Below are 24,783 nucleotides of genomic sequence, written 5' to 3'. Positions count from 1 at the left end.
AATATGAGGCCTGTTCTTTCTGAAATAAATGGTGCCTAAGGGGGAAGAGACCTACTTTGAGATTGACATGACTATACTTGCCCAGTTAAGGTTTTCAGCTTTTGTTTACGATAGCAAGGCTTATCTAATTCTGTTACCTGACATGATTTCAGTTTTCTTTGCTTGGTTATGGAGCCAATGTGTAATTGTGCTTTAAAGAAATTCCAAAGTGGTTTCAGTGATATATGCTGTACCTACAAAAGTTCCCTTGTCACTTGTTCTGAAAAGAAAAGCTGCTATTTGAATGGAAAGTAGGTTTTCTTTCAGTCTAGTAACCAGTAGAAATGGCACCACTGCATTTCCCCCCTCCATCTCAGGATTTATATTGGCATAATATATCTGCCTTTCAGTTTTCAAATATATCATTCCTTACCAGTGTAATTTTATGCATTCTCGTTTAAAGTAAGGCCCACTGTTTTCAGTGGGGCTTATTGTCAGAGAAGTATGCATAAGAATGTAGCACTAATCTTCAGTGTATCTCAAACTGAGTAATACTATTTGTCTGTCTAGCTCTGTATTGTCCACACTGACTGCTAGTGGCTCTCTAGGGTTCCAGACATAGGGTGTTTCCCTACCTGCAGCTGCTGGTGATTGGACTTGTGACATTCTGCATGCAAATCAGATGTGCCACCACTGCTCTAAGGCCCTTCCCCAAGCATACTTGGTGCTCACAAGTGTGTTGTATTTGTGTGCTTGTTTACCAGTATACAGTGGTACCTCGGGTTAAGTACTTAATTCGTTCCAGAGGTCCGTTCTTAACTTGAAACTGTTCTTAACCTGAAGCACCACTTTAGCTAATGGGGCCTCTTGCTGCTGCCGTGCTGCCGGAACACGATTTCTGTTCTCATCCTGAAGCAAAGTTCTTAACCCGAGGTACTATTTCTAGGTTAGCAGAGTCTGTAACCTGAAGTGTATGTAACCTGAAGCATATGTAACCCGAGGTACCACTGTATACACGTACAGGACAAGTGTTGAAATGCCAAAACCAGATACCTTAATTACGTTGAAATAGGTCACTAATATATCTGCTAGAACTCTAAGGATCATTTTTACAGGGTTGTCATATTCTGAAGAGCAAAAAAGAGGACACATTTGCCATTCTACTTTTAACAATGGATCACTATGATGACTCGCATTTTACATACCCATGAAAAAGAGGATGTGTCCTGGAAAAAGAGGACATATGGCAACCCTAATTTTTTGTGCTGCTTTCAGGTTGAGAAGTGTTTTCTACCTAAAGAATCGGTTTTCTCAGTATGCACACAGATGGCCTTAAGCTAAACAACTAAAATAATATTGCCTATGAAGCAAAAACAGAGTACAAGGAGGAGATTCTTAATTTAGGTACCTCATTTGCTTTGTACCTGTCAAATTTGTCAAACATTTCTTCAGAAGATATTTAAGCTAATATTTCCACATTAAATACTGGCTCCAATTGCAATAGAATAACAGATTATATGAGCATTCTGGAAAACTCTTGATGGATTTGTGTTTACCTGTGTCTCAGACTTGTTCCGAATGGAATTGATGATGACATGCTGAACAACACACTTAATACCAGCCTTACGCTACAATCCTGAAGTAATTTATTTCCACAGGGGCCTTAGTGGTTTATTTTCTTTTTCATATATCCACACTACTTCAGTGAAACTGAGGTTGGATCACACATGCAAATATGATCTGTTATTTATTTATTTAATTTCTGTTTATTTATTAAGAACTTATATGCCCCCTTCACCAAAAGACCACAAAGTTGGATTACAACATAATAAACAGCAAAGGGCAGAACACAAGAACTTAAAAAACAAAACAAAAACATTTTAGTACAGCTCATAATAAAAGCAGCAGCATCAAAACTATCCATAAATTACTCAGTCACAGTTTCCTTCTTCCAGCAGCATGCTGGAAGACATGAATCTTCACCTGTTTCCAAAACAAAACAAAACAATGATGTGGCTAGGTACACCACAGTAGGGAGAACATTCCATAGAACTAGAACCACCACTAAAAAGGGCACCTATACTTTTCATCCTACTCAAGGACCCTTAGTTGGGCTTCTCCACAGACCTTAAGGCATGGGGGCAGGTTGGTACCAGAGCTCTAAGCATCAATGTAAGGATCTTCAATGGGCACAGAAAACTGGCAACCAGTGAAATTCTGTTAAAATGGAACTTGTATGTGTTTTGTCTATAACTCCCATAACCTCTGTGGCCCCCACGTTTTGCCCTAGTTGCAATTATACCAGAGTATCTTAAAGGGAAACCTTGTGTTGGCTTACTGAATTGCTGCTCACTGAGCTTTCTTTCTAAAGGCTCCTTCACATGTGGATGTAAATTCATCACCATTTGATGGCATGCCTGTATGAACAGGACCTTGATACTACTTAGGTTAACCAAGGATATATATGCAATAGTGACAGGTGAACTGCCCCAGGATCAGTTGAGATTGACACGAGTAATTACAACTAAAAGCAGAGAATGCTTAGGAAGAAGTTCTCATTTTCATTGAGACTTGTAAATTGGTTTTATAGTTGATGAGCCCCTATATTATATCTTTAACTAGTGATGGTTGTTCATACAGGAGGGAGGTGTTCATGTGTGTATGTCTCCCTCTTTCCTTCTTCCTGGCACCTAGAATCCTGTAAGAAAACATTCCTGGCACCAGAAGGTCTAGGACATGTAGCTTTTCCAGGGTACTTGGCGTACACAGAGGAGTTTTTCCTCTTTCCTTGCACACATTATTACAGGAGTTGCTGCAAAGCAGCTACAAGGTGGGGGAAATAATTCTTGTATTGGAGTCCACTTGGAGGCTTAATATCTTTTCATTGTATTAGTTACCAAGTCTGTATTCTGAGCCAAGAAATTAAAAACTCAGCATTCTTAATTTGCATCAGACAATTTTCGTATGATGTGTTCCAAGAAATATTGCCGGTAGTTTGTGCAGGGGTCAACAAATCCTATATGCCTTTTCTCAATTAATGTTTCATTTCTGGAAAAATTAATACTAAATTAGTACTTCATACAGAAACAAGTTTAGCTTTATTAGTTTTCCTGAGTTTCACTTTAAGGTTTTAGCATTACTAATATACTTAAGTTGCATATAATCCTCTGTAAATGTGTTCTATGCCATACAAGTTCTAATGGTCCCCAGATGGTTTCAAAACACCCAGATGTGTATTACCTGTGATGACAAGCCTGACCTATTATTCTATCATCCTGGATCAAGTTGTGGCCTGGGGCTAATTCACAGCCATAAGTATGCCATCAAAGCTATTGTAAGACTGTTCAATCATTGGGCTGGCAAAAGATGAATTTGATGCTGCATTTTTCTGACCAAGAGGTAAAGTAGCTCCTTGGATTTCTGACCTAGGAATGACTGCCTTTTTGTTATAGATTATCTGTAACCAAGTAACATAAATATGCTGACATGTTATGTCAGCTGAGGCAGATATATGAAGCAGTAGAGATGTTGCTTTTTATTTCTCTCAGTGTAATTTTATGCTTCATGTTAACTAAAAAAATAAAATAATGAAAGGTAAGTAAAACACTGCATTCTGCTATTGTCAAGTGAGAGTATGATAACCCTTTTTGAGAGAGTGCTGTGGTTAGAGATTGGAGGTTGACAATGTTATAACTAAATGCCAGAGTTAAGAATTCTTAACCACTGAAACAAATAATTACTGTTCCTGACACCAAGTATCACTGGATCAGCTCAGATGTAACAATCCCATTCTGATATATCTTGTTGGCCAGGAAGAAGCTATGTCATCTGATCCTGACTTCATATTCTAAGGAACCCTAACATTACTGTTTCTTGCTGTGTAGGTCATACATAGGAAATTAAAATAGCCGCAGTATCATGGCCACAGACCAGGAATCCTCAGGTGCAAAGTCCAACAATTAAGGCAGCTGGAGATGGATCCATTCCCTAATCTGTCCCATGTAGAGCTGTGATAAGAAAGGATACCACTGAGACACCACTGAGACAACTTGCATGTTCTGTCTCAGCTGCAAGCTCACTAACCGTGGTCCTGAAATCCTTACCTTGGTCTCTCTCCAAAGTGCTGATCCTGCTTTGCCTCACCACCCTGACTGCCTGGATCCTTAGGACTGTTGACCTCCTTGCTGCTTTGGCCATCACCCATCTGTAGTGGTGGGCATCTCCATGGAACAGAACAGCAGGTTGACATGGAAACAAATGTTCTCTCAAATAACCCAAATAACCTAAATTGCTTAGAATTTCTTCGTACTACTAAATTATCTGAGTAGAGACAGAAAACATAATTTATTTGATGATCAGCACTGTTATCTGAATATTATAGTTTCTTTACCATGTAAATATTAGTATTTGCATTTATGTTTTTGGTAATATATCCCCATCTTTTAAGAAACAAAGGGAGAAGTTTTCTATTTCTGTCTATTTTATATGTGGTAATGCCATCTTTAATTCTAAAAACAGTGGGACTTGTTCTGAACATCCAGGAGAAATTTGGACTTAATTCTCAAGCAGCATCTTAAACCTATTTTGAAAGTGGGAAATTGATATGGTTTGGTGTCTACAAGTGAAAAGGAAAATTCAAAATCCCATTAAGTGCATCTAAAGTAGTTTTCTGGATCATCTTGTTCAGTGTATTCTTCATTGTACAAATCATTGATGCTTCTATTTTTTGTGTATTTCTTTTTGTTATAGGAGTACAAGAACCACAACATGAGAAGATTATTACAGTGTCTGCTAATGGAAGTATTCACAGCCCAAAGTTCCCATATACTTATCCCCGTAACACAGTACTGGTGTGGCGATTAGTAGCAGTTGAGGAGAATGTGTTGATACAGCTCACTTTTGATGAAAGGTTTGGGCTTGAGGACCCAGAAGATGACATATGCAAGTAAGTTACTATTACTGAGTTCATATAAGCCTATTAGAAGTGGTGATGGATGATGTACTACAAACTTTGCCCTCAACAATGGTCTGTCATTTCAGATTTTTAATTAGACCTCTGCACCCTGCATAGCATCTACAAACCTTTATGTATATAAACCCGGTGCCATATTTTTTTTTAAAAAAACCAACACAATAATATCTGTTGGTATTTGTGGGTAACTTTCAATTCTACAAAGCATTGATATAACCTTCACAATGGAGTTAAAATTGCTTACGTATACAATAATCCTTTCTTGCAGAATGTGTGAAGTCAAAGAGTTAAATATGTTGTTAAGTATTTCAGGGCATAACCTGATTATTCAGCAGACCTGCTGGTTTAATGAGATTATTCATCAGTGTTATTTCAGATGGCTGTGTACCATTAAAATTAAATTATTGCTGAAGAAATGATTAACACCTTTGAGAAAGTTCTGTAGTGCATCACATTACACAGTAGGTACATAAAACCTCTGAATAGTTAAAAATTTAGATAACTGGAAGAGTGACTGATATATAATTCAGATGACTGTGTGCTACAGACACAATGAATTCACATCATCCATATTTTCAGATTATCCCTGATGCAAGAAAATGGGTTCTCCTGTATTGTTTACACACCTGTTTATAAGTAAATCTATAAATTGCTAAATGGCCTTTGATGAAATATCCACAGCTTATATATGAAAGAGACTTGCAACTGGGTGCAATTCAAAAAGAATTATATACATATCAATTCCATTTATATCAAGGATACTAAATCATGCACCACCTTTAATGGATTTGTGCATATTGTACCTGAATCATTTAAACAGAAAAGGATGCAGATAAATATGGGTTAATGTTTTCTTTCTTTCACACACACACTGTCTTAGGTTTGAATCAGTAAACCAGTGGTTAGGACTGAAATACGCTGTACAAATGCACTGTAATCTAAGACTCTGCATGCGTAATGTAATGGGGGGAAAGCTTAAAAATAATAATAATAATCTGATTACACCTTTAATTCTCCACCCCGAAAGTCAGTCACTGCTCATATTTACAATGTGCATAAGTATAAAAACAGAGGGTACTGAGGCCCCTTGTGAGAGAAGGCATCTGTTTCATAGGGTAAGCACCTTATGAATAATTTGACAGTTTGCAGCTGGAGTTATGGGCTGCACTTACATAGATCTGGCATAATTCAAAATCCGTTTAACATGGGACATTGGTAGTACATATCATGAATTCATCTCAAAGGACGGCTGTGCACAAAATCTCCACCCTAATACTGCACAGAAAAATTGGGAGGACCATTTCACTTAATTTTGGGGGAGAGGGGTATAATTCAACAGTTTCTTGTGGATGGGGCCCACTGTTTTTTCTTTCTTTTTTCCTTGGAAGTGTTCTTTCTTTTTTTCTTTAAGTGTCTTCTTTTTCTGTTGTGCTTCTGCTGCAAGTGACAGCAACTGGGTTAGCAGTCTAACTGCCATTTTGCATTCACTGTTATGCAGCAGACCTCGATTTTGTTCTGGGGGCATTGCTTGTGAGTTGATGGGACATGGTGTGGTGGCCACACATACACAGATGGTGCAGAATATCAAGTGAAAATTCCGCAAAATGGTCTGCTTGCTCCACTTCATTTCTGCATCATTAGGGTAGAAAAAGTGGTCACTAATGCTTCCTTTCCCAACAAATTGCATAAGTGTGTTCTCATAATAGGGTGGGCCAGAAAAGGAATGGAAAAACTGAAAAAGGACAAATATAGATTCCCTTGATAGATCAGAAGTGGTTTATTTATTTTATTTGCATTTATAGTCCACATTTACGCTAATGAGTTCAAAGTGCTCTTTATCTTCACAACAATCCTAATTAGACTCTGAGCTGTTGACGAGCCCAAGATCACACAGTGAGCCTCTAGTTTGAGTGGACATTTCAATCTGGGGGTCCCGGTTGGCTGCCCAAGGCAGCATTCCCATATGCATATTGGAATTTAGTGAAAATATATTCCTATCAACTGTGAGTGAAAGTTCTTGGTTAATGTAAAAATTATATAGATTCTTGATCACTTGTCACCATGAGTCAAGATGTGCTTGAAGCAGGTGCACATCTCTTCTTTCTTCCCACTGAGACACATTCAGTAAGACACAGAGCACATGAGAGTCAAGGAAATTATTTCAGACTTTGAGTCTAGGAAAATTCCCCTCTTTGATGCTACTTCAAAGAGTGTTTTGTGGTCCTTAGCCAATTTTTGTAAAGACATGTAATAAAACCAAAGTTGGAAGATTGGTCCAGTGAATGACATCAATATCCACAATAATATCTTTGAAGTCAGTACAGTATGGAAGATTCCATTTTATTAAGTCCCCCCCCTTTTTTTTAAATTTAAAATGCTGATAAACCTCTCCCATAGATTACGTTGGTCACTTTATAGAAGCACAATGTAAAATCAGTCATATTGTAGTCACTGTAATCATCACATTCTTTTTGTAGGCTTGAATTTTCCCCTTCTAGTTCCAGGAGCATGCCTGAAACTCATTCATCGCAGTATTCACTGTCTTCAGATTTCTTTTTCCATAACTCTCCAAGTGAGGAAAATGAGACTGAATGCAATTAAAAGTACAAGATATTTGGATAATTGACTAAGAAAAACATGATATATTTTGGAACTGATTATTGATTTGTGTGTTCAACTGAAAACAAGTGATACCTGGAAAAGATAACCTCAGTGAAAGAAATAAGTTAGACTCATTGGGTAACTGAATCAATATGTAGGAGAAGATGGCTGATAGAAAATGATGCAGGTGGACTGGCTTATAAAGGTTTTTCTACCAGTAGAGAGAGAGAGAGAGAGAGAGAGAGAGAGAGAGAGAGAGTTTAGCTTGTTTAACAATAGTAGAAGCAGTGCTTTTTTCCACTAGAAAAGTAGGTGCTGGTATTCACCATGAAGTTTTTACAGTACATACCACACTTTTTAACAACAAAAAAGAGGTGCCAGTACTGCATACCCTTGAGCGCCCGCTGAAAAAAAAATCACCGAGCACAAGGAATAAGTTCAATGGCAGGAGATCATGTGAATGGCTAGCAGCTAAGAGTAGTATTGGAGTAGACCAGTGGCTCAAATGCTCTGTGCCTTATGCTTATTTTGCTGGTGCAATGTTGCATTCAGCACTACTGCACTGGCCATTGCAATAACAGTGCATGTTGTCTGATGGTTTTGCCTGTTTGCCCAGCAGAGGATGCCATTGCAGCTACCAGAGCTATATAATAATGGGGTCTAAGATGTGTAGAGAGTCTTGACTTTAAAAAAATGAGATATTGCAGCATAAAGGAAATTAGAAAACACTAATGTAGAAAATTCAGATGATGCGAAAGAGCTGCAGGAAAAATATTTGCATTGAGCATTCTGAATAACCTGTCGTTGGGAAAGAGAGAGTCATTTATTCCTGTTTCTGGCAGTCATGAAACGGTCATTTTAGAAATTACGTCACCTTATTACCAATTCATTTTAATAATTGGTTTATAAAATGATCAAGAGTGCTTCTGGAGCTGCTTCTCATCCCTGAATAGTGATACAAATATTTCAGACAGAAACAATAGCAACTACGTTGCTTTCCTTTGAAGTATGTACTTACACAGTGGAAAGTTATTTGCTTAGCTATGGAGTTCATTGAATGAGTACTATGGAGTTGTGAGTTATGATAAACATAATAAATAGACTAAACATTGGGATATCTGAGGGCTCACTGTAGCAAAGGATTATAAAAAACATATGAGCTAAGCCTTTCATGCTGAATACATCAGTGTATATCTGAGAATCTTAACAAGATCTTAAACTGGAAAGCCAGAGTTCTCTCTTCTTGTTGATTGAGCAAAGTTAGTAACCCCTATCTATTATTTCCCACCTATTTTCCGGGGTGTGGCATCTTTTACATGCATGTGAGACACAGCTTTCTGGAGTCCCTCTTAAGTTATCTCTCTTATGGTTGCACCACAAGCAGGAATAAAGAAGGATGAGGTAGCTGGAGTCTACTTGGTGTTTTGCTAAGTATAAGCCATCTCAACCTCTGAGCAGTGCAAGACACCAGGGGTTCCAGGCACTTACCCAGGGTATGTGTTTCATTTGGAATCAGATGCAGTGGAGACTGTGGTATCTTTATGATATATAGTTTATTTACACATATTGACAACCTGAGCCTACAATGGAGGGATTCACAGCATTAACACCCCAAGTGGGTCTTGCTTCTCCCATAGCCATAGCCTTCAAACAGGAATCAGGCATGGTTCTGTCTCCCAGCTGCACAGCCCGCTGCCTGCCAGCTTCTGCCTTCTAGCTCACACAACTCAGCTCTGGCTTTGGCTTTCTAAGTACCAGGCGGTTGAGGGAGGTGGGCCCACTGTGGCACAGACCTACTTAACAACCCATACTTAGGCCATTACCTTACCAGGAAGCTAGTCTGGCTGTTCCAGGAATCAAATCTGGGGCCAAGGCATATAGCCTACTCCCCCCCCCAAAAAAAACCCTCTTAACAATTTGGAGGCATTCATTGTTGCTGAACAATGAAGTCATATTTGCACCTCCTCTCTGCTACTTAAAAGAAGAAAAATGGCTGTAAAGGAAAAGCCTTTGGTAAGCTATGTCATCAAGCTTTTTGAAAGTCTTCAGTAAAGGTAAAGGTAAAGTTAAGTCCAGTTAAGTCCAGTCGCGAATGACTCTGAGGTTGCAGCGCTCATCTCGCTTTACTGGCCAAGGGAGCCGACGTTTGTCCGCAGACAGTTTTTCTGGGTCATGTGGCCAGCATGACTAAGCCGCTTCTGGCGAAACCAGAGCAGCGCACGGAAATGCTGTTTGTCTTCCTGCCAGAGCGGTACCTATTTATCTACTTGCACTTGATGTGCTTTCGAACTGCTAGGTTGGCAGGAGCTGGGACCGAGCAACAGGAGCTCACCCTGTCGCGGGGATTCGAGCCGGCGACCTTCCGATCGGCAGTTATTAGGCACAATGGTTTAGACCACAGCGCCACCCATGTCCCTTAAGTATGCAATATCAACTGGATAACCTCTCTCTATATGCTTGTTTATACTCTCAAATAATTTTAATAGGTTAGTAAGATAGGACTTATCCTTGCAGGAGGCATCCTAGCTGTGCTGCAGCAAAACCAGTTATTCTACGTGCTTGAGAATTCTATTATTTTCCCTGAACAGATGTTAAGCCAACCAACTTGTGATTTCCTGGGTCACCATTAGATCAGTTTTTTTAAAAAATTAAAAAAATGATGTTGCATTAGCTACTTTCCAGTCATGAGAGACGGAGATTGATTTTAGGGACAATTTTTTTTTGGGGGGGGGGTATCTTCAGACTGTCAATATTCATGCACATACGAAAACTTTAGGTTTAAACAATTACAGTGGATATAAGCACTGTTACCATAGCACAACAAATCCAAAAAGAAGAAGAAGAAGACAACTTTGGGCAGTTTAGAAAGTGAAAGTAAAATGTATTGAAACAGGTCAATAACCAGAAAACATGTAAACGCACCACAAGCAAATCAGGATACTACTGCCCTGTAAAAAAAATAAAAATAAAAAATCAGGAGAAATGTTAGTTAGTTGAACCCCCATGTTAGCTTTGTGCAAGAAAATCAGGGTGAACACAGAATAAACAGTTCATGTGGAGCAGCCCTTAGAAGTACAAAAAGTTCAAATTTGACAACTATCTTTAAGAACTCTCGGGTGCTATCTGGACCCAGTGATTTGTTATTCTTTGTAATTTGTCTCTCGCCATCATTATTTGCCTCAGTTCCTCAAATCCCTTCTTGAGAAAGTTAAGTTAGGCTTCTGCAATCTCTGATTTCTCCCTTAGCACACTTTTTTTGTTTCCTGTATTTTGAAGGAGTAGATCCATGATTGGCTTTTCTAGGGAAGAATATTCAGCACAACACTATTATAATCATTCCATCAGTGCAAGCACTAGGGCTGGGTGCTATATCGATATATCATCCAAAACTGGTTTGAAGTCCATATCGTAATATTGGTTTCATAATTTTTGACCTGGCACTATATTGTGTGTGTGTGTGTGTGTGTGTGTGTGTGCGCGCGCGCATGTTTAGTTGAATCCCAAGTGCTTCTGTTTTTCTAAAGCCAATCCTCTGGACTGGGAAATTCAGGTTTCTTGATCGAAATTGTACATCCCTACCAGACATTGCTGTGAATAAATAATCCCAGTAAAACTAGCAAAAAACTATCAAAGCCATATGCTGTGGTAGCCTTTTCAACTATGGACTCCGTTGTCTACATCTCATCTGTGGCAATTGCTGTATGTCCCAGGTGTGTAGGTGAAGAGCTAATTACACATCTGATAAAATGTATAAAAGTCATAATAGGAGATGCTCATAGCCAAGAGTGATGAAAGCGAATATTCTTTGCCTGAAGAAAAGATTAAGTGTTAACATACTGCCAGCTTTCAGTTACTGAAAAGGATTCCAGAGAGTGAGTGCCTTTATCCATGGATAAAAGAAAATAAAGCAATGATATTTAGAGTGCAGGATGTAGACATATATTAAGGATTAAAGAATGTGTCCTGATTACAATAGTAGTTTAGTAATAGAATAAGATGCTCAATGAGATTATGGAATTCACTTCTTTGAAGATTCCCAAAAAGTTAGGAAGGTATTTCTCAATGTATTCTGTCATAGGTCTCTGTTTGATTGTCTCCTAGACCCATCCAGCTCTAATTCTTTAATTTTGATTTTTATCTGGATTTTTAAAATGGAAAAAGGGCTGTTTCATGTATTATATTCTCCATATGAAGTCTGCCAAAAACTGCTTTCATGTGGCAGTGCTCCATGTAGGGTTATAACATTTATTAGCCACTTATAGCATATGCTGTCTTGATTGATGTTTTATACCAGCAGCTACCAAGACATTTTATTAGATTTAGGGACCAACTATCCAGGGATTTGGAGAATACCATGTGTCTGCTTCGAAGTGGTGTTTCTTCCCCACCCCCTTGTATGGTTTTCCTAGTCATATGCAAATAAAAGTAAGATTAGATTAGGGTTAGTTTGAAAGCACAACCAAGGAATCAAAGGACAATTTTTTTGGTAGCTACTTATGTATAATACCTGATTAGAATGGATTACATGAGTGCAGGTCCAATATTTAGACTGAGTTCATTCATCTAATATTTTGTTATATTTAATGAACACTTCATAGAATGTCTATTTTAATGTGTGGGAATATTTAAACAATAAACTACTGCTTGATTGTAATGAAGCCTCAAAGTGTAGTAAGAGTATTACATATGCCTTTGAGAAATGATTTTCAGAAGATCTCTTGTTGGGATTGTCATGAATGAAGTGGCCCTACAATGTCTAGGAAAAGATGAGGGGGTTTATAACCAACTTTCCATATACTGCTTTTTAAAGTGGTTTTTTTTTAAAAAAAGATACAGTTTCAGACAGCCTTCCTCCATGTTGTTAGTGTTTAATCACTGTATTCTGCTAACCTAGCAATTCGAAAGCATACCAGTGCAAACAGATAAATAGGTACCACTGTGGCAGGAAGGTAAACGGCGTTTCCATGTGCTCTGGCTTCCGTCACGGTGTTCCGTTGTGCCAGAAGCGGTTTAGTCATGTTGGACACATGACCTGGAAAGCTGTCTGTGGGCAAAGGCCGTCTCCCTCAGCCTGAAGTGACATGAACGCTGCACCTGATAATCACCTTTGACTGGACTTAACCGTCCAGGAGTCCTTTATCTTTAACCTTTACCTAATCACTGTTCAGATTTCAAAAGAGTCCCTTAGATGTTTTTAGAATCTTCTGGATGAAGATGTTTAGTTTGGGGGTTAGATTTATTTGGTAGGTCCTATGAATCAAGTTGTACACAGAGGTTTCATACTTTGCAAGCTGTGAACCAGGTTTGAAGTGGTAACATATGTCTAAAAAATGGAAGATCATGCAGGGTTTCCCAAACTTGGATCTCCAGCTGTTTTCCCATCTTCCCTGACCATTGGTTCTGCTAGCTAGGGAAGGTAGGGGCTGTAGTCCAAAAACAGCTGGAGACTCAAGTTTGGAAACCCTGAGCAGGGCTTTTTTGCATCTGGAACTCACTGGAACTCAGTTCCATCACCTCTCAGGTGGGCATGAGTTTGGCACAGCCTGATAGATTGGAGATTGGGATTCGAGATGGTGAGCCCTAATGGGGTTCTGGGAACGAGACAGAAAATATTTCCTAAGTATCCAGGCCCCTACCTTTGTCATTAGTTAATTTTTAGTCCAGTCAATTTTGTGCTGATTTGTAATGCAGTCTTCATAACGTAATCAACTTTCCAATTCATAAACAAACAAGCAAAATTAAAAATGTCTATAAACAGAATTGTAACTTAAAGAAAAGATCACTTACATTTTCAGAAAGGTTAATTTTAGAGAAACAATTTAGTGACCCACTTACGTCACTGTCAATATTTAAAAGCTTGCTGCTCACAGCTGTGCCTTATTTATTTGAACAACTGTTCTCACAGCCAATGTAAGGTTAGCATCTAGGTCAGCAAGGGTTATACTATGATAGGCTGCAGTTCTGTACTTATTTACCTGAGAGCAAGTCCCTCTGAACTTAGTAGGGTTCCCCCCCCCCTATTTCTTATTTTTTAAAATTGTATCCTGCTCTTCACCGTGTAGGTTTGGAAGCAGTGTACTTCTGAGTAGACATGAATAGGATTGTACTATTAGTGTTTTATTTCTTTTATAGTATCTGCAGGATCTGTATCTGCAGATCTGGTTTGGATAATGTTTTATATTTCTTAAAACACATCACTCGGGTGTTCTCTGTTGAACAGCCCATTCAAATGAAGTAAACTAGTTTTCAGTATCAAAATATTTTGCTAAATGAACCTAATCCAAACTGTATTGCTTCTAAAATTGTTTCATGTTACTTTTGCTGACTTTGTTTTTAATAGGGTTATTTTCCCTTTGAAATGACTGGTGCACTCTCAGATCTTGTTTCTGTCAAGAGGATTCTGGGGAAAATTAATGTTGATAGAGCATTTTCTTTCTTCGTTACTAAAAGTAGCACGAGTGCAGCAAAGGGACAAAAACCCACACTCTATTCTGGGTTATGTATTTTAGTTGTACACTGCAAACCTGAACACGTAGGTCTGTAACCAAGAATTCAGGTCCTTCTGTGTGAATTCATAAATGGTGAAGAAAAGAATTAAAAGCTAGCAGTTTTATAGAAAGAGCCATAATAAAAGCACACTATGTATGGGCTGTAGGCACAATTTATGCACATATTGGGCACTATATTTTCATTATAGTATAAATGTCCTACCAATAGCAGATTTACCTCTAGAAGTAAGTTTGTTCTGCTGTTTAATTAGCATGAACAGCAGGCACCTAGAGACAGTTGTTTCCTGTCCCATTCCCAGGTCCCCCCCTTACTTTTCATTTCTTACAAACACTTCTCTTTTTTCCAATATTCAGGACTGCTTATCTAGTTGCATAGAACTATCATTGCTGTCTTCTCAATATAGTGACTATACTGGGGCAGGACTAAAATAATTTGGATGCTAGTAATGATGATCTTTCATAATGAAACATGGAGATATCCTTAACTAAAAATTAATATGGAGTTGTTTGCTTTTCAGGGCCCCTGTTTGCACTGGAAATTTCCCCCATATGAATGTCTTTTAAAGGTTTATTTAATATGTGTCTGCATGGCATAAAGCCAGGAACTAGTTTAGTCATAAAAAAAGTTCCAGTCTGGAATGTTAAATTTTGCACCAAATAGTACGATATATTCAACATCAGATTTCAATAACAGCCTTCCCCCCAACCTGGTGCTTTCTGGATGTATTGGGCCCAACTCCCATCAGCCCCAAGTAGCATGGCCAACAGTAGGGATAAATTATAATCCAAAACATTTGGAAGGCATGAGATTGAAGAAGACTGGGCACAATTCTCACTTTGGACATGAGAGTTCTTGGCCTCTGTCAGAAAGATGATGGATCTGACTGTTAGTGTGATTCAGCAGAGCCCTTTTATGCTCTTAACCCCCATTGCAAGATGAATTAAATATTGATTTAATATATGGAATGTTTAGGCCAGCTTATTTTGTGGCCATTTTTGGTACTTGTGGGTGCAAGAGTACACCATAGGGAGCTAAGAAGATGCAGTGGCATATTACATTTCTGTGTTATTTTTCCTCTTAAACTCAGGTTGAGTAATCTAAGAAAATAACAGTAGCTAGATTTATTTGATTTTAAAATATTTTCTAAGGCTGCTATGCTATGGGGGCAGAATATTGTGTAAATAGAAAATCTGTTCAATATGGAGTAAGGGTTTGGTGCTGTCCAATCATTTTTATTTTATTCCACAGAGGAGTCTGTATGAATTTATGTACTTAATAAAATAATATTTAGAATGTCTAAACTCAAAACATGTCCTTCAGGTTGTCTCAGCATCTGTAAAAGCAAGATGGTGTTTGTTATGTAGTGTAGTTTCACCCTGGGCCAACAGGGGGATACTGTATATAGTTTTCACTCAGGTCTGTAGATAGTTTTCACTCAGGTCCGCGGCAGTTATTTTAGGCGGGAACTCTGGGCTGTTGTGGTTACAATGTGACAGCCGGCTGCCTATAAATACAGGCCGGCTGAGCTGTTCACAGTCAGTTCTATTCCAGCTTACCAGAATAAAGAGCTACTTGAAGAGATCGCTGTGCCGGCTGCTATGTCAACCCACGACTTAACACTGGCGACGAAGGTGGGATAGATGGACATCAGAGCACAGCCAGATGCGGCCAGCCTCTGAACTGAGCTGAATCACTGAGCTGAATCACAGAGCGAAATCACTGAGCGAAATCACTGGGCAGAACCAGTTCAGAGCTGACTGTTCTGGCTAGAGCACTGTGTTCCATCCATCGCCCTTCACGCCGGCATCGGAATCATGGCTTCACTTGTGCCTCTACCGCCGTTTGCGCCAGCCTCTGAATCATGGGACTCCTACCTCGCTCGGTTCGACTGCTACCTCCAAGCCAACGAACTGACAGCAGTATCACAGGATCGGAAGCGGGGCCTATTCCTCAGCCTCTGTGGGCCTGAGGTGTTTGAGACGGCCCGAGCGTTGGTTGCGCCTGAAGCAGTCCAGGCATCACCATGGGACACGATCCAAGAGAAGCTCCGCAACCACTACGCACCAAAGCCGTCCAAGATTGCTGCCCGCCATGCGTTCTACCACAGGAACCAGGCAGAGGGGGAGTCAATCAACAACTACACCACCGCCCTGCGACAGGCTGCAATGCACTGTGAGTTCCGAGACTTAGACGATGCCCTGATGGATCGAATCGTCTGCGGGGTCCGGGACATCCATCTGCAACGGCGTCTCCTAGCCAAGCCAGACCTCACGCTACAGAAAGCCATTGAGGAGGCTGTGGCCTCAGAAGCTGCTGAACGCTCCGCTCAGGAGATCCGCAAGTCCAGCAGCCTGCGTCTTGCTAGGGAGCCCGTTCCGGTGCATCATGAAGAGGCCAGCAGTGAGGAGGCATCCTCCAGTGAAGACGATGATGTGCACCAGACAAAGCGGGAGCGCAGGAAGTTCCAACAGAAGTCCAAGGGCCAACCGGAATGTGCTGGCTGCGGAGGCAACCATTCCCGTGCCAAGTGTCGATTCAGAGACGCCATCTGTAGGAGGTGTTCCAGAAGGGGCCACATCGCTAAGGTCTGCCGATCGGCTCCGTCTGACACCCCCCCTTCATCGACTCGCAAGTCCAAGTCTTCACTCCAGTCTGCCAAGGAAAGTTGTTTCGCTCTCACCAACTGCCGCTGCCCGTCTGGAACCACGATTGGCCAAACCGACTCGCCTACGAGACGCAAGCTGAACGTCACGGTGCTCATTGAAGGAGCTCCATGTGACATGGAGATCGACACCGGGTCTGCCCTGTCCATCGTGTCATGGAGCACCATCAAAAGACTGGTACCCAGAGTGTCCAAAAGGCAACTCGACTCTCACCGCGTACACCTGAGAGACTACCAGGGAAACGACGTTCCCGTGGTAGGCGTTGGCCGGTTCCGGATCGCCTTCAAGGATTTTTCGGGCCTGCTCCGGTTGGTGGTGGTCGAAGGTCAGCGGCCAAGCCTCCTAGGGCTAGACTGGTTTGATGCCCTCGGCCTGGAAGTCACCGGCATCAACTGCATCTCTAACGCAGAGACTGAGGGTCTGGTCAAAGACTTTGCCGAGGTTTTTGACGGCACCTTGGGCCAATATACAGGTACGCCCATCTCCTTTAGCCTGGATCCACAAGTCGCCCCCATCAAGCTAAAGCCACGCCGGGTTCCCTTTGCTCTCAAGGCTAAGGTGGACGAACAACTGGACAAACTGATCGCCCAAGGAGTTTTGGAGCCGGTTGACCACGCAAAGTGGGAAACCCCCATCGTCACGCCTGTCAAGCCAGATGGGTCGGTGAGAATCTGCGCTGACTACAAGTGCACGATCAACAAGGCACTTCAGCAGCACGCTTATCCGGTTCCTGTTGTCCAACACCTGCTGCATTCCCTGGGTGAGGGTAAGGTCTTCGCTAAGCTGGACCTTGCCCAAGCCTATCAACAACTGCCAGTCGATGATGCCACTGCTGAAGCCCAGACGATCGTCACCCACCGGGGGGCATTCCGTTGCCGCCGGTTGCAGTTCGGGGTGAGTGTGGCTCCTGGCATCTTCCAAGGCCTTATGGAGTGTCTCCTGCAAGGGCTTCCGGGCGTGGTACCATATTTTGATGACGTCTTGGTGTCTGCAGACTCACACCAGCAGCTGTTCGAGCGCCTCCGTGCCGTGCTGACCAGGTTCCAGGAGGCCGGGCTCAAGGTAAAAAGGGAGAAGTGCCAGATCGCCGTTCCACAGGTAGAGTTCCTGGGCTATCTTATCGATGCCTCCGGTCTTCATCCAACCACATCCAAGATCCGCGCTATCCAGCAGGCCCCCACTCCAAAGAACAAAACGGAGTTGCAGGCGTTCCTGGGGCTGCTGAACTTTTATAACATGTTCCTGCCCCACAAAGCCACAGTGGCTGAGCCTCTTCACCGACTCCTTAGCACTAAGACGCCTTGGGCCTGGGGTCATCGGGAGACGGCGGCCTTCAACGCGGTCAAGGCTCTCCTTTCTTCGGACAGTGTGCTGGTACAGTACAGTGAATCCAGGCCGCTGGTCCTTGCCTGCGACGCCTCACCTTTTGGCATCGGGGCTGTCCTTAGTCACCGTTTTCCAGATGGAAGAGAAGCACCGCTCGCCTACTTTTCCAGGACACTATCTCCGACGGAACGGAATTACAGCCAGCTCGACAAGGAGGCATTGGCACTTGTGGCTGGAGTGAAGAGGTTTCATGAATACCTCTATGGCAGGACTTTTGACCTCATCACTGACCACAAGCCACTCCTGGGCCTCCTCGCCGGTGATCGTCCAACTCCACCGGTCCTCTCACCACGCATGCTGCGATGGACTGTTTTCCTGGCTGCCTACCACTACCGGCTCATCCACCGCCCGGGGAAATCGATGGGCCATGCCGACGCCCTCAGCCGTTGCCCTCTTCCAGCATTTGTGGAAGACCCGGCTCCAGCTTCATCGCTCCTTCTGATTGAGGATCTTCCGGCAGCGCCTGTATCGGCTGCCACTGTGGCCTCCGCATCTGCCCAGGATCGCACCATCAGCCGGGTGCTCAACTGGGTGTGGAGGGGGTGGCCACAAGGGCCCTTTGCATCGGAGTTCCAGCCCTTCGCAACCAGACAACATGAACTCTCAGCTCATCGCGGCTGTCTGCTGTGGGGAGACCGCGTCGTGATTCCCCAGGGACTCCGTCAGCGCGTCCTGGAGGCTCTGCACGTTGGCCACCCGGGAATTGTCAAAATGAAGGCGTTGGCTCGGTGTTACGTCTGGTGGCCTAATATGGACGATGCCATCACTGCCTGGGTGTCCGCCTGTCAAGCGTGCCAGGAGTCGAGGCCTGCACCACCAGCAGCTAAGGGACACACCTGGGAGACGCCAAAGACACCCTGGTCGAGGGTGCACATCGATCTGGCTGGCCCCTTTCACGGCCGGACCTTTATGGTAGTGGTGGACGCCTATTCCAAATGGCTGGAGGTCGCCCTGATGCCCTCCACCACTACCGAAGCTGTCATCCGGGTGCTGCGAGGCCTGTTTGCAACGCATGGGTGTCCTGATGTCCTTGTCTCTGACAACGGACCGCAGTTCACATCAGGCACGTTTGAGCGGTATCTTTTGGGACTGGGCATCCGCCATGCCCTAACGGCACCCTTTCATCCATCCAGCAACGGGCAAGCGGAAAGAATGGTGCGCTCGACAAAAGAGGCACTGGCGCGCCTGGACCGGGAAGACTGGCATGAGCGGGTCGCCGAATACTTGTTCGCGCAACACATCACCCCTCATGCGGCCACAGGGAGGAGTCCTGCGGAACTGCTTATGGGCCGCCGCCTCAGGTCACCGCTCGACCGGCTACACCCAGACTTTGCCGTGGCTGAACCCCCAGGCTGTGCCAACGCACCACGGTCATTTGTCCCAGGAAACCAGGTCTTTGCCCGGAACTATGTGGGGGACATCCCTTGGGTGCCAGCCACAGTAGTGGGAGTCACTGGACCTCGCTCGTACCAGGTGGCACTCGAAGACGGACGCTTGTGGCGACGGCACATAGACCAACTTAGGCGCAGGGTTGGGGACTTGGACACTACCGAGGTGCCCCCAACTGCGCTTGCGGCTCCAGAAGAGACACGTACAGATGGCGAGGCTCCACCTACACCTCCCTCGCAAACTGCCAGCGTGGAGCCGAACCAAGCCGTCTCAGAACAGACTCAGACCACTCCACTTGCGGAGGCTCCACTCACAGCAGCGGATCCAGGGGAGTTGGTTCCAACGCCACCTAGGGTCGCACCACAGCCTCAGCGAGAACTGTGTGGCCCTCCGGACTTGGCTACCAGTCCCCGGCGGTCTGGCAGAGTTTCCAAGCGCCCAACTCATTTAAAGGACTATGTTGTTGGACAGGTATCACTGTTGGTCTAAGTATGGGAAATGTAACCGATATGCTTTTGTGCCTAATTGAACCATTACGCGTAGTGCTGTATATAAGGAAACCATTACGATTGTAACTAACGCCTTATCTCGGTGGGGAGGGGTGTTATGTAGTGTAGTTTCACCCTGGGCCAACAGGGGGATACTGTATATAGTTTTCACTCAGGTCTGTAGATAGTTTTCACTCAGGTCCGCGGCAGTTATTTTAGGCGGGAACTCTGGGCTGTTGTGGTTACAATGTGACAGCCGGCTGCCTATAAATACAGGCCGGCTGAGCTGTTCACAGTCAGTTCTATTCCAGCTTACCAGAATAAAGAGCTACTTGAAGAGATCGCTGTGCCGGCTGCTATGTCAACCCACGACTTAACAGTGTTGGTGGTGGTTGGATGCTGCTGTTTATGTACCTGGTGCTGTGCAAGGTACATGTTGCTTTACATGGTGTAATGTTCTTGCTCCAAGGGGAATATAGTCTAAAAGCATATACGTACAAGGAAACTACAGTAAACAGAAGAAGAATATGTGACTTTTAAAACTGACTTTGGCTTATTTACAACGGAGTTGGGTATATGTGGTTGTTCAAAAGACTTTCTGGGATTGAGGGATTTGAAGGAAGTAAGATTTGTGGTTTCTGGGTGGCAGTTCCTTTCCATTAAAGACAGCCATAGAGGGGCAGGATACCTTTAGATGGCTGCTCCCTGAATGGGTGTCTGTGAAGTTTTGGAGCTGATGAGGACAAAGTAGCTGAACTTTAATCCAGATGAGAGACAGAGGTGTTGTACACTAGCAACCCAGAATAAGGGTGACATTATTGCCCCAGGCTTTCTTGGATAGTACCTTTTTGCCTTTGGTGTAATAGAGTGAAGGAATTTGTCATTTGGAGCCGATTTCATCCTCACTATCTGGTACAGTGGTACCTTGGGTTACATACGCTTCAGGTTACAGACGCTTCAGGTTACAGACTCCGCTACCCCAGAAATAGAGCTTCAGGTTAAGAACTTTGCTTCAGGATGAGAACAGAAATTGCGCAGCGGTGGCAGCGGGAGGCCCCATTAGCTAAAGTGGTGCTTCAGGTTAAGAACAGTTTCAGGTTAAGAACGAACCTCCGGAACAAATTAAGTATGTAACCAGAGGTACCACTGTATTGTATTTATGAATATCCCTCAACTTTAAATAGGTGGGGATGAAGAAACTGTGGCCTTCCATATATCGTTGGACTGCTGCTCTAATAATTCCTAACCAGGCAGTGTTGACTGAGGATGATGGGAGTTTGAATCCAACACCTGGAGGGCCACAGGTTCCCTACCCTTCTGCTTCGTATAAATCATCCCTGTTTGTTCATTTTACTTAATCCTCTCAAGCATTTTTATTCCGTTTCCCACTTTCATTCCTTGTTTGTACTGGTGTTGGTCTCTCTCATGGCTTGTTAAGATTTCATCTTCCTTTTAATGCAGTAATGCAGGACATAACTAAAAGATTCCCAAACCCTAAATCACATTTACCTTATACCTGCCTACTTCCCTGTTCCTGTTTATTGCAGTGCACTCTGATTGCTGGGTCTCCCAGGGATGCTCATCCAAAAGGAATTATTTGCCTCAGGTGACTGGCTAACTGGAAGGCTGCTTTAAAAATGGGGAGGGGGGGTATTATGATGGTGTCATTGGTATTGAGGGCAATTCTCTACTTGGCAACTAGACAGAAATAACAAATAATACACTAACACTGCATGGATATTTTTTTAAAAAAAGCTGAAATGTCAAACAGTTGCTTAAGGCTACAATTTTAAGTATATTTACTGGGAAGTAAATTGCTTTGAAATCAGTAGGACTTAATTCTGAGAAAACATGTGGATACAGAGGAGAGGGGGAGTGCAATAATTTAACAGTTGTTGGACCGTGAAAGACTCACTGGTAAGATAGCAGATTGAAATGGTGCAAACCAAGCTCTTTTAATATGAATAGAGAATGTGCTGAAACATTTCAATTTGAGATGACAAAATGAAGTGGAATTTTGAGTTCATATTTGGTGTTACATAATGTATTTACATACTTATGATTGGTTGATAATGAATCACATTCTGAAGGGCAGATTATTTGCATGAATGACTAACATAATAGTTTCTGCTAAATTAGTTTGGGTTTCATTTTAATTTCATTTATACAAAGACAGAGGAAACAAATTACGTGAACTGAGTAAATTAGATATTAAGGCAAATTACCCAGACTTGAACTATGTGAAAGTGAATTTAATTAAGGTATATTTTATTAGTATGAATCTGATATGAAGTCCTCAGAGATTGTAGATAATGAAGCAGGGTGTTTTTAAAAGATCTGAATATTTGATTTTTAATAGTAAATTGCGATATCTTACCTTTAAAATATCACTGGTGTATAGTAGAGTCAGGAAGCTAACCGATTCTAACTGCCATAATTGATGTCACTAGCAAGAAGACCCACCTAACATGTGTCATTTAATTTAATAGTGGGGAACCTGTGGCCCTCCAGATATGGTTGAACTCAACTCCTACCAACTGTAACTAGCTTAGTCAAGGATGATAGGTTTGTTATTAAACTTGTTCCTCACTAACCATAAGTTGTGGCTAATGTTTTGTGCTTGGTTACGGCTTATGGTTAAGGAAGTGAGCGCTTAACTGCTAAGCTAAACCTTGGTTTACTTGCTGCATAGCACTGAACTAAAAGTACTGGGGAGGAACAAAGCAACTGTGGTGCCTTCTATGCATCCTTTTGGCAACTATTGTAGCCAAGCTGGTGCCAGAGGTATTGCTCTGTTTGGACCACATCAGCGAGGCCTTGTCATCTGGGCAGCCCAGGACCTCCATACACTCTGCCTAGTCTTGCATTTCAGGGAAGTTACTTTGGTGCTGCTAGTGCAGCAGTTTGACTTCATCCCCAGAGGTGCACTCCATTATTTCTTGATACAGAGAGATGCCAACAACAACTGCTAAATGATTAGCTCTGTATTTCATTTCACTTTTAATTTTCATGCTGCCTTTCTATATTACTATATACAAGGCAGTTCTGATAGTACAGTCCTACACAAAGTATAGGTTGGGCCATATTGTCTTTTTCGCTACATATGTCTACTCAGAAGTAAATTCCATTGAAGTCCTAGTGAAGTGTGCCAGGAACAGCAACCTAGATGAAGTAATTATATGGCCTTTTATTACACCAAAGTACTTTGAGGCAGAGTTTTCAAATTATTAAACTGGGATGAACCTAAATATAGTTTCTGTTCTATCTGAACATAACTTTGGATGTAAACAATTCTATTATATGTGAGTTCCTGTGTTTTATATCCATTAGCTTCTTTTTAAGTTCATAGAAGGTTAATGTTACACAATGAGTATTGAACTGCAAGCCAAGGTAAGCAGTCTGTCCCAACAGATTTAACAAATGAAAACCATGTTTTAAAAAATGAAATAAATAAAATTCAAGGTTGGAGGAAAGTTTATATCTTAAGAAAGTACTTTTAATGGTTCATCATTTGATTTAAGTTTTATGAGACAGAGGAAGGTTCTTGAGAGACATTGAGGCATTTTTGATAATTTCCATACTATGGAGAAATAGTTTCTTCTCAGGTGATCAGTCAAGCAAACCTATTCCTCATCAGCAACAAATGCAAAATAAGAAGCTCTCCTTATATTGTCTCCCTTAGCAGAAGGGTAAATGAAGTGGTTATCTTGAAATTATTCTATAGCATATTAGCAACATCATACATAGCATTGTTAGGGAATTCTAAGAAACCAAAAAAATCAGTGCAGCTTTGAAAGGTTCGGTCCACCATCTTGATTCAAAATGATATCAAATTAAATCCAAACATAGACAAAACCTGCTCTTTGAACTCAGGAAAATTCATTCAAAATTTGACTACAATGTGTTGTGTCTAAATGCATAGTGAACGTACAAAGAAACAACTTTCCAAAATATGTACTAGACATTAACATATATTGATTAATGCACTCAACCCTGCATTCACTATACATTTTCATTATATAAAATAAGCTACAGGATATTGCAATAAAGAATTTACCACTTACTGCTGATTGACAAGTCTCTGTCTCTTGATTACTGTATATATATATTTGGCTATGTCTGTTGTTCCGGCCAGTCATATCTAGCTTCCATGCTGTGCTTTAACCAGCATCACAGGGTTTCTGTAAACACCTGAGCACCTTTGCAATTTCACCTGCTTCATGATCTTTCACAGCAGCTTAGATTTCAGTCAGCATGTGCAGTACAAGGAGAGTTGTGGTGGACATCTGATTCAGTTGGCAGGCTGTCAAAATACATTTAGCGAATGGGCAAAGTGCCACTTCATACTGTAAATGCATTTTCTTGTGAAATAGACAGTTCATGTCTTATATCATATCATTCAGTGTGTGCAGCACACTAACCACACTGAAGGGCAAAAATCTTGAAAACCTTACTGTGAGATTTTTGCCCTTCAGTTGTTACTAAGGACATACATATGGACCAGAGTTTTAGTAAGGTTGTGCAATGTGGTTTTTCTAGGAATTATTCCTTGTCTGTTCCTCCATTTGAGTCTTGAGGACCAATCAGGCTTGAATGGGTGGAGCTGATGGAAGGGTGTGATGGATTCTTGTAGTATCCTAATTTCTGGAGGTGCCAGCTACCACAGTCAAAAGTTTTTTTTCTTTTAATTCTTTTCTTTTTTCTCACTATGAGTTACAGAGAGCATAAGTCACTTTAATTTATGTACCACAGAGTTTAAAATAGAAATATTCAGCTGTATGGTTTGGTCACCTGT

At 42.0% G+C, this 24,783-nt stretch overlaps 1 protein-coding gene across 1 annotated transcript in view; it reads left to right on the top strand.

The window, feature by feature from the left end:
• PDGFC (platelet derived growth factor C) overlaps positions 1-24,783 on the top strand; it is a 101,853-nt gene that overhangs the window by 50,448 nt on the left and 26,622 nt on the right. The window contains exon 2 of the mRNA XM_028743599.2: positions 4,729-4,924. Coding sequence (XP_028599432.1) covers positions 4,729-4,924 — 196 coding nt within the window. The remainder of the gene's footprint in view (positions 1-4,728; positions 4,925-24,783) is intronic.

The sequence above is a fragment of the Podarcis muralis genome, chromosome 9 (assembly GCF_964188315.1).
Source record: "Podarcis muralis chromosome 9, rPodMur119.hap1.1, whole genome shotgun sequence".
Taxonomy (NCBI): domain Eukaryota; kingdom Metazoa; phylum Chordata; class Lepidosauria; order Squamata; family Lacertidae; genus Podarcis; species Podarcis muralis.
The sequence above is the reverse complement of the archived record's forward strand: the minus strand, read 5'-3'. Positions and strand labels throughout refer to the sequence as shown.